Raw genomic sequence first — 10726 nt, forward strand, 5'->3', positions numbered from 1 at the left:
CTTCTAAATACTATACATGCATATGTAGATACTCTTTCATCAGGTGACTGACTGGCTTACCTACTACCAAGGCTTGTGTTTGTGTTAGTTCTGATAAATTAAGCTCTGCAGTGGCCTCTTTTTCAACCTGACCATAAATTAGAAAATGCAGATCGGTTGATGATCAAAGGCTTTAGATCAGGGTCTTGGTGTCTGTCATCTTTTTCCCTCCCCCTCTCCTTTCGTGTTTTCTATGTATGTGTGTCTGTCTCTTTTCTCTTAAATTCAGTGGCCATTTAGGTTATATAGTGTTCTAGTTCTAGGGAGTGTCCTTAGAATTTATAACAAACATACATAGCGGCCCTGAGTTTTAGTTATGTGTTACATTTTATTATTCTTAATACTGATGTTCCTTGTAATAGGATTTCTGTGATACAGAATATGGGGCCCTACCTTCAAGGGTCTTACAGTCTGGTTGGTGAAATGAGATAGATTTTGAACAGTACAAGATAATAGCACAAACATCAATAGTGCACTTTTTTTTTTTTTTTTTTTTTTTTTATTTTTGGCTGTGTTGGGTCTTCATTTCTGTGCGAGGGCTTTCTCTAGTTGTGGCAAGCAGGGGCCACTCTTCATCGCCGTGCATGGGCCTCTCACTGTCGCGGCCTCTCTTGTTGCGGGGCACAGGCTCCAGATGCGCAGGCTCAGTAGTTGTAGCTCACGGGCCTAGTTGCTCCGTGGCATGTGGGATCTTCCCAGACCAGGGCTCGAACCCGTGTGCCCTGCATTGGCAGGCAGATTCTCAACCACTGCGCCACCAGGGAAGCCCAATAGTGCACTTTTAAGACTCATAGTATCGGGCTTCCCTGGTGGCACAGTGGTTGAGAATCTGCCTGCCAGTGCAGGGGACACGGGTTCGAGCCCTGGTCTGGGAAGATCCCACATGCCACGGAGCAACTGGGCCCGTTAGCCACAATTACTGAGCCTGCGCGTCTGGAGCCTGTGCTCCACAACAAGAGAGGCCGCGATAGTGAGAGGCCCGCGCATCGCGATGAAGAGTGGCCCCTGCTTGCCACAACTAGAGAAAGCCCTCGCACAGAAACAAAGACCCAACACAGCCATAAATAAATAAATAAATAAATAAAGTAAAAAAAAAAAAAAAAAGAAAAGAGCCTCTTATTAAAAAAAAAAAAAAAGACTCATAATATTTAAGAGAAGGTGACCCATAAGTGCCTAAAAGTTTCTATACAGAGGGTAGGTCAAAGACTATGTATATAAAACTAAGTTTTTAGACCCAGTTAATGTCATTTTTTTCTTTTTTCATTAGCATGTTGGCAGATAAACTGAACATGACTCCAGAAGAAGCTGAAAGATGGATTGTAAATTTGATTAGAAATGCAAGACTGGATGCCAAGATTGATTCTAAATTAGTGAGTATTATGTTATCTGTGCAAAATACTAGATATCAGTTGCTGATTATTTGATACTTTGGGGAGAAGTTTTTATTAGGACGTTTATTCTATTAAGAATTTTGTTTTAATGTGTAATAGTTTTTTGAAGGCAACAGCAACCTCCTATTTTGTATTGTTGGATGAATATTGTCATCTCTGTGCATAAAAATATTTGCAACAGACATGTAGGTTGTGATGTCATCCTCATGACTTACCTGAGAAACTTGGTTGTTAACATTACAGGATCAGTTTCCCTCTGTCTCATTGTAGGGTCATGTGGTTATGGGTAACAATGCAGTCTCACCCTATCAGCAAGTGATTGAGAAGACCAAAAGCCTTTCATTTAGAAGCCAGATGTTGGCCATGAATATTGAGAAGAAACTTAATCAGAATAGTAGATCAGAGGTAAGAACCACACATCTTCTCTTCTGTCTGGGATTTAGCAATAATGTAATATAATTGTTACATGGACTTCATTTGAGAACAAATTAATTTTGCTTGTATCTGATTCTGTGTTTGTTGGGGGTATAAACATTTTATTTAAGAAATTACTAAACGGAAAATGTTTCTCTTAGATGTATTATGTGTTAGTTAAGGCAGCAAAAAAAATTAAGTGTTCCTAGTTTTACCATAATTGGGTTTTTTTTCTTTTACCCTTCCTGTGTGCCTTCATTATCTCATTTCCTCAGTGTTTTCAACACATCATTTTGATACTGGCAGTTGATAACTTACATGTGTTATCTCTCTTTCAAGTGTTTGAAATTCATGTTCCTTTTATTCAGTAAATCTAAAGAACTACTTCTGTAAAAATGTTGATCTTATTATATATATTAGTATTGATTTTATAAAATTTGATTTTATCTGAAAGTCATATTCAATTGTCAGAAAAATATATCCCCCTTTTTGGTAGAAATCCTGCATATTAGATACTAAAGGAATTTGAATGGCCTTGTAATTTTGGGATTCCAAAGTACCTCTAATGCTCTTTAGTCATTATGATTATGTATAACTGGAGGGTAAGACATTTTTAGGAAACTGTTGAGGTACATTCAAGGATCTCATTTGATTGAAGTTTTAGCATCAGATTTGTGTCCTTAGCATAGTCCTTCAGTTTTAAAAGAGAAGGAAGAATTAGGAAATTATTGTCCTTGCCTTTTCCATCCAAGTTCAGAATAACTGAGCCTGAAAAATAACTTTTATGTAATGGTTGTTTCTGTATGCTTAAGGATCAAGTTGTATTGATTTTGGTTATAATATTGGTGATATTGTCATTGTCATACTTTATAATTGGTGAGAAAATATATCAGATGGTATTTTGGTGTGTTTTGTTGTTGTTCTGAGACACCTCGCATTTAGTAATTGAAGAGGTTGTTAAAATCTTAGAGAATGGTTTGGGAGGAGTATTGCTAAAACACTTTTCTAGTATCACTTTTTTTTTTGAAACTGACTTTTCAGAAAGTATTTCTTTTCTCCCTGTTGATTTCTCTGTGTATTTTAGGCTCCTAACTGGGCAACTCAGGACTCTGGCTTCTACTGAAGAACTGTACAGAAAAAATGAAAAAACTGTAAAAGAAAGGTGAAATAATAAAACCATTATACAAAGGTGAAACATTTTATAAACAATTAACATATTTAGCATAAATTTTGGAGAATTTGAATAAAATTGGCTATGTTTCGTTTATGTCATTATATTTCCTTGTGTATGTAAGTGTGATTTTTTTTAAACTTTTCATTTTGGAATAAATATAGATTCACAGGAAGTTGCAAAAATAGTACAGAGAGGTCCTATGCAGCCTAAATCTAGTTTCCCCCAGTTTTTTCCTCGTGTGTTACTATAATACAGTATCAAAACCAGGGTATTGACATTGGTACAGTGGTGTGAATAGCTCTGTACCATTTTATCACTTTTTTTGTAACCATCGCTTCAGTCAAGATACAGAGCTATCATCATCATGAAGATCTCCCTCATGCTACCCCTTTGGAGTCACACCTACTCCAGCCAGCTCTAACCCCTGGCAACCACTCGTCTGTTCTCTGTCTCTATAATTTTGTCATTATGAGAATATTACAGCAATGGAATTATACAATATGTGACTTTTTTGAGATTAGCTTTTTCTACTCATAATGCCCTTGAGATCTCTTTATCCAAGTTATCATATATATCAGTAGTTTGTTTCTTTTTATTGCTAAGTTGTATTCCATGGCATTGATGTACCAGATTGTTAAACCATGTACCTATTTTAGGATATTTTGGTGGTTTCCAGTTTGGGGCTATTAACAAATAAGGCTGCTATTTCTTAATTCCTTAAAGTGGCTCTTTAGTCACTCACTAGGCAGCTACAGAGACTTAAATAGGAATATAAGTTGAATTTTATAAATACCTCCTTGAATATTTTGTGCATGTGCACGCACGCACACACACAAACACACTGAGTTATATAGACACCTAAGATACTCAAGAAGTATATAGAGCCCTGGTTGGGTCTCCTTTACCTAGAAGTGGTTTGATTTTTCATTTTGATTGTTGAACTAAAACCCAGTCACAACAGAAGTTTCTGTTTCTGCTCTCAGCGAATGGTACAAAGATAAAAGATACATGCATACTGTTCTTTTATTTGACGCCTGGTCAGGCCACCCTCAACATACAGTTAAATTTGGAGAATACGGGCCAGATTTAGCCGTTGTGCTGTGGTTTGTGGTATTGGTTCTTCTAAACTGTAATCCAAAGGTGTTGAAGCTAGGAGGAGGATTCCTGGTCAAGGTAAGCCAAATGCTAATTTTTGATTCATCTATAACCAGTGTTGTGAAAATGCCAAGTTTAGAGGATCACTTGTAGTGCAAAATGATCAAGGTTCATAGAGAAAGTACCAAAAGGTGGCATATCACTAACTAGATTGAAGCAGACCCTCATTACCTCATGTGTAGGAGCTAATTCCATGGCTCAAAAGTACAGAGCTATAAGAAATGGAGCAGTAGTTATATAAAGTTGCATGTATTACTCAGGCTATGTTGAAATGGGAAGAATGTTTAAGATGCCTATGTTTCCATCCTAACCAGTGACCCAAGGGCAAAACATTCTTAAAGGCATCATTAATATTCACTTTTTATCTTAAGATAGCTCAACCAAGCCATGTTAATAGCAAAGGTTTCTAGGTGATTATATCACTAACAATTAAAAGCAAGTCTGACAGTTATTTAATATGTCTTAGTGGACCTGTAAAAACTGCAGGGAGGAAAGATAGGATGTGAATATTAAGCATTTACTATGTGTCAGGCATTTTTACACCTATATATCTAAATAACCCTAAGGAAAAGAGAAGGAATCTAACATTTGAGTGCCTCACTTATGCCTGGAAACACTGAAATTTTTGTGCAAATATTTATATATTGTTGATGAGGAAATATACACAGATGGTTACTCAAGGTCATACCTAGTAAATGTTAAAGCAAGGAATTGGAAACAGGCTTTTTCAGTTATGTCACACTGTCTCTCCTTACATCATTATTGTTTTATAAATCCTTCCAGACTAAGTTTACATAGGGTTATGGGATGTATGTTTAGTAGGTTGTAAGTGAGAATCTTGATCCACAAAACCATTTAAGTCTCTTGGCACCGTTATCTTCAAATGAGAGCAAAAGGGTGTTTTGTTTAGTTTTGTTTTTTAAGCCAGTATAATCATCTGATGCTGTTGGCCTCACACAAAAGAACCTATTGGAACATACAAAACTTTAATGAATATCTCTGATTTTTTTTTTCTATTTATGTACTGCTCCTTGAAGATTACACATTATATGAATAGTTAATGTTCACATTTTCTACCACTTTTTGCTTTTCAAATATTTCTGCCCTTTGAAGAAAGATGATGCCACTATGGATTACCAGTATCAATCAGAAAAATAATCAAACTGTATACAACTAATGGCCATTTTTACACATTACCAAAATTTGTTCATTGTTGAAGTGCACATTTGAGGTTTGCATAAAAACAAATTACTTGGTTCTGGATTTAACCTTAAGTTTTGATAACAGGTAAACTGTCCCAGTAAGATGTTGAGCACAAATTATGTACTGATTAATTTTTTTGTGCTCTTTATTTTTTTCCATTCAATAATAGACCCTTCTGTGTGTCAGCAGTTTTTACAGGCACTGGGAACACGTCAAAGAACAAGAGTTCATGAAGCTTAAATAGTTGCTTGTGTATCTTTTTAAAAAGTTACTATATATTCACAAGCAGTGTGTTTATACTTTTTAAAATATGAAATATACAAAAGAATATATATAAATAATATCTCCAGTTTAAAGAAAAATAAAATACCCATTTACCAGTGTCTCCTACCTACTACTCAGCTTAAGAAATTGAATGGTTCTAGTAACTTTTAAGAGCTTGTGAGCCCCTCACTAATTGTATTTTCCTCTTTGCCCCTGAGAAGTAACCATTACCACGACCTTTGTGTTAATTTCTTTTTATGTACATCCCTAGCAAAAATGCCTGGTTTTGCATGTTTTTGACATGCATTTAATTGAAATCATACTTTGTATTCTGTGGCTTGCTTTGTAAACACTGAAACTTATCCATATTGATTTATTCATGTTGCTATATTCAGCTGTAGTCTATTCTTTTTCACTGCTCTGTAATATTCCATTGTCTGAATATACCATAATTAATTCATTCAAGGGTTGTTGAACACAGGGTGTTTCCAGCTTCTTATCTGGAGTTTTTGGAACCAGCCTGACAGTCATGTGTCTCTTAACTGGAATGTTAAATCCATTCCTTTTATTATGATTACTAACATATATGGGTTTATTTCTAACATCTTATTATAAGCTTTCTATATGTTCCACTTTGGCTTTTTTCCACTCTATTTCTTGCCTTCTTATGGTTCCATTTTTCTTTCATCTTCTACTAGTTGGGTAGCTAAACATTCTATTTTTATAGTGGTTACCCTAGAAATTTTAACATGTATTTTTGAACTTAATGTCTTAAAATTAATATCTTTGTCCCCTGCCAACAATATGAAGAAAGCTTCTACTGCAGTCATCTTTCTCTCAGCTTGTTATTTGTGTCCATAGTCTGTCCTCTTCATTGTAACCTCATAAATAAGACATTATTTTCTACAATAGTACCCTTTTTCTTGTTCATTCTTTTTGTAATTAGATTTTTTTCCCCTCAGGTTGCTTTTAGCATTTCCTTTTCATTGGTGTTCTACAGTTTTACAATGATGTGTCTAAGTGAATTTTCTTTTATTTATACTGAAAAGTTTTCATTGGGCCTCTTGATTCTGAAAATAGCTTTTGTGTTGCATTAGTTCTGGAAAATTATCTCTTTGGGTATTTCCTTTTCTTGGGTCCTCAAGTTTTTGAGTTCTCACTCCAGAAGAACCTCCCTCCATTTCGTATTTTTTTACCTCTGTCATCTGTGCTGCATTGCTTTTTGGGTAATTTCTTCAGATCTGTTTTCTAATTCATTAACAACCTCTTCAACTGTGTCTAATTTGCTGTTAAACATCCGTTCAGTTTCTTACTTCAGTGATTTTCTTCATCTTTGGTAGTCTCTTATCGTACTTTCAGTGCCCACTTGTATTCTTTAAATTTATTTTATATTTTGTTTTGAATCTGTTTCTCTGCCACTACTCTTGCCCAAGCTAGCATCCATCACTTAATGAACACAATCGCTTCTGAATTACTCTCCCTGTAACTATTCTTGACACCTCCCCATTCCCACCTGTTTTCCATATTATAGAGTTAGAGTAATTTTTTCAAATTTAAATCTGATTGTTTTTCTTCCCTGGTTAAAATTCTTCAGTGGCTCCCTGTTGTTAGCCTAAAGACTGAATCTTTAACCTGGCTCTCATTATCTGGCATCCGCTTGCTGCATCAGCCTCATTATGTGCCAGCCTCAAGCCCTACTGACCTTCTCAGTCCTTAAGGCAGTAGCTTCAAGCTATTTTGACTGCTGCAGAGTAAGGAAAACATTTTACATCATGACCCAATACTATAAAAATAAACATATTTGGTGCAAACGTTTTATAAAACAATACCCACCTTTTTGATATGTGGTGATCTCTTTTTATTCTGTTCTGTTCTACTGGTTTCATAATCTACTATTTGGTATTAATTCACATTTGAAAAATACTGCTCTAAAGAACAACAGTCCTTCCTATGCTTTAATGTTTGTAATGCTGTTCCCTCTACTTGGGAATAAATTTTCTCTGCTTCCACTTCCCACTTCCCAGAAGCACACATGTACTTTTTTTTTTTTTTTTAATATTCATTCATTTATTGATTTGGCTGCATCGGGTCTTAGTTGCAGCGCGCGGGCTCTTTGTTATGGTGCGCGGGCTTCTCTCTACTTGTGGCACGCAGGCTCAGTTGCCCTGCGGCATGTGGGATCTTAGTTCCCTGACCAGGGATTGAACCCGAGTCCCCTGCATTGGAAGGTGGATTCTTAGCCACTGGACCACCAGGGAAGTCCCCGCACACGTGTACTTTTAGTTTATATTTTATTTTTCCTCCAGGACTCAACTCACATCAAAGAAAACTTGACATTTCCTTTCTCAAGGAAGATTTTCCTTACCCGCAGACTAGGCTACATTCTTCTGTCATAATCTCGGTCTCATTTGTATTATTTACCCCACTATAATTATATTTAATATTTTATAATTAATTGGTTAATTTCTGTCTTAGGCTGTCATTTTCATTTGTTTATGGATAATACATGTCTTTTTCATTGCTGAATCCCTAATGCCTGGCTTATATTAGGCCCTTGATAAATTATTGAACGAATGAATGAGTCTTGTTCAGAATGGTACAGTGGAAAAAATATGGACTTGGAGGCGGACAGGTTGATAAATGTACCTGTTCAAAAACTTTTTTAAAAGACTTCCACAGCCCTTCTTTCCATGAGTTTAGAGTTGATGTCTGAGACAGACACAAACATAAAACAATTTGGTTAAGTACTATTGTATGTGGAAACACTTAGACTGATGAATTGTTGCTATAGGATACATTTTTATCTTATGGTTAAGGTTAGTTGAAAAGTTGTTAAAATCAACATGATAACTGCAATTTATGAAAAGTTTCAAAACTTGTCTTTCTCTGGGTCTTGGCTCTTTCTTGGTAATGTTAGAAGGAAAATAGAGGCAGATATTCTAATGATCTCAGATGTTTTCCTTCCTCTCTACTTCCCAGTGGTCAGGAAAACAGCTGAACAACATATAAAACTATTGACTTCTAAAATCACAATATTCTGAACTCAGAATTCTGTTTGTCAGCCTACTGTTGATCCCCACATCTAACCACTGTTTTGTTTTCCAGCTGGTAGATGTGTGAACAAAGGAAGAGGTACAGGTATCCTCAAAAATCCTCAAGCATCTTGAAGAGGTCACTTGGGAAGAAACCTTTTTGGTTCTAGTATCACTGCTAACACTGGAGCAATTGAAGCCCTAAATCAGATTTACCTCAGCAGTAGATGGCAGTAGTAAAATACTGAGTAGTAACGACCATCAGTAAGAGAAGTAACCAAGGTCAGGTCCAAACTATCTGCTAGAGTGAAATGTTTAAAACTTCCAATGAGTCTTTAATTAGACTCTTAGAAAATGGCCTGCTGTTAAATTGTTTTATGTGTTTTCCATGCATAATTTACTCCCACGCATTTTAATTCTCAGAGAACAAGCCATCCTCTGGAAAAGGTTAACTTGCTGGAGAGGTAGGACAAACACTGTTAAGTTTTGTTAATTTTTCATCTCATGTATTTAATAAACTGTTTGACTGTTAGAATCTGTAAGAAATAACATTAATCTAAGGCATCTCCTATTTTGGTTCTAAAACTGATTCTTGTGCTGACTTCCATTTAGTCTACTGAGATTGGGAGAAGAAGGCCAGATTGATTCATTTAGTTTTTAAGTATTGTGAGGACAATTGAGGAGAAGTTGACATTTTGAACTGGGAAACAGCATGGGTACTTAGGCACAATTCCAGGTAAATAAACGAAGTATACTTATGTGTAAGTCTGATGGCTTAAACGTATATGTCTAAGATTCCATGTGGATCTAGACAGCAGCTGTTTTGAGGACCCAGAGGTATGGCTTATGTGCACAATGGCATGGAAAAAGCAATTGGATCGCAGAAACACTCTTATTTAATCAGGACTTGAAATCTGGTGCTCTTCTGAGGGAATAAAGTATAATATTGGATTGCTTTTATTTGTGGACCTTTTTTTTTCTTGCCTTCTACATTGCCCTTTAAGCATAATAACCATAATTTCTTCATCTTTGTACTCCCTAAACAGTAGGCATAATAGTAGATGCTTAGATATTTACTCCACTACCTATTTGTTTATTCAGGTACACAGGTGATGTTTGGTAAATATTAAAGCAGCAGTCTAGCAGAGAGGGCATTGCTGTGATTCCCTCTGGTTTCCTCAACTTGGGGAGTATGCAGCTTTTCATTTTATTTTAAAGACAAACGGTTTGCATAGAGAGGAAGCACTGATTAGTTGTGTCTTTGTTCAGTTGGCTAATTAGGACAGAGCTGTTGGACCTTCTGTGCATAAGCCAGTCTGTGTTTCTCCACTCCTAGCCACAGATTTGCACCTTGAAACTTTGCCAGCTGTTTCCTAAGTGCATGCCATTAGATGCCAGGAGACCAGAGAACAGTGCACGTAGATCCGCTTAAAATCATCACAACTTTTAAAAACAAAGCAAACAAAGCATAAAGCATGAATCCCATAATGGCAAATCAGAAGCTTTATCTTTGTATATTGAAAGGTCAGTAAATCGGTGTCATATGTGCTGCTGTCATTGTAAACACTACGTTGAGAGGGACAAAACTTAAGAAGCTATGACAGGTATTGGAACTTTTGTTATCATTCTTACTTAAAATTTTAAATTTCTGCTGGTGAGTTAGAATAACCAGGCCTAGAAAATACTGGGCAGAATGTGTATGGTTTCATTGATTCAGAAATCGTCCAGAGTTCTACATGATCAGTATGTTTTAATAGATGACATAATTAGAGAACATTCTTGGTTGTCTAGCCATAACTAGACACAGTTATGGGACTTCGGGCCTTGTTCTTTGAAGATTTGTAGGACTCAAATGCGGTTTCACTGAACAGTCAGTAATAATGCCTCATCTTTGCTTCATTTTCACTTTTTGTTAACATTCACCTGTAATGATTTACATCGTCTCAAATGAGTCTCAAAACAGTCTTGTAACTTGCACATTATTGTTCAGGTTTATCATTTGATCACCTGGCAGCCTTTTCTTATCTGACCATTAGTGACTTAAGGAACTCTGG

The 10726-nt window shown here is 36.0% G+C and overlaps 1 protein-coding gene across 1 annotated transcript in view; it reads left to right on the forward strand.

The window, feature by feature from the left end:
- Positions 1-3121, forward strand: part of EIF3E (eukaryotic translation initiation factor 3 subunit E) — a 51717-nt gene extending 48596 nt beyond the window's left edge. The window contains exons 11-13 of the mRNA XM_036830583.1: positions 1307-1409; positions 1701-1835; positions 2929-3121. Of these exons, the coding sequence (XP_036686478.1) occupies positions 1307-1409; positions 1701-1835; positions 2929-2967 (277 nt within the window). The 3' untranslated portion in view covers positions 2968-3121. The remainder of the gene's footprint in view (positions 1-1306; positions 1410-1700; positions 1836-2928) is intronic.
- Positions 3122-10726: the final 7605 nt, after the last annotated feature.

Source organism: Balaenoptera musculus, chromosome 17, assembly GCF_009873245.2.
Source record: "Balaenoptera musculus isolate JJ_BM4_2016_0621 chromosome 17, mBalMus1.pri.v3, whole genome shotgun sequence".
Taxonomy (NCBI): domain Eukaryota; kingdom Metazoa; phylum Chordata; class Mammalia; order Artiodactyla; family Balaenopteridae; genus Balaenoptera; species Balaenoptera musculus.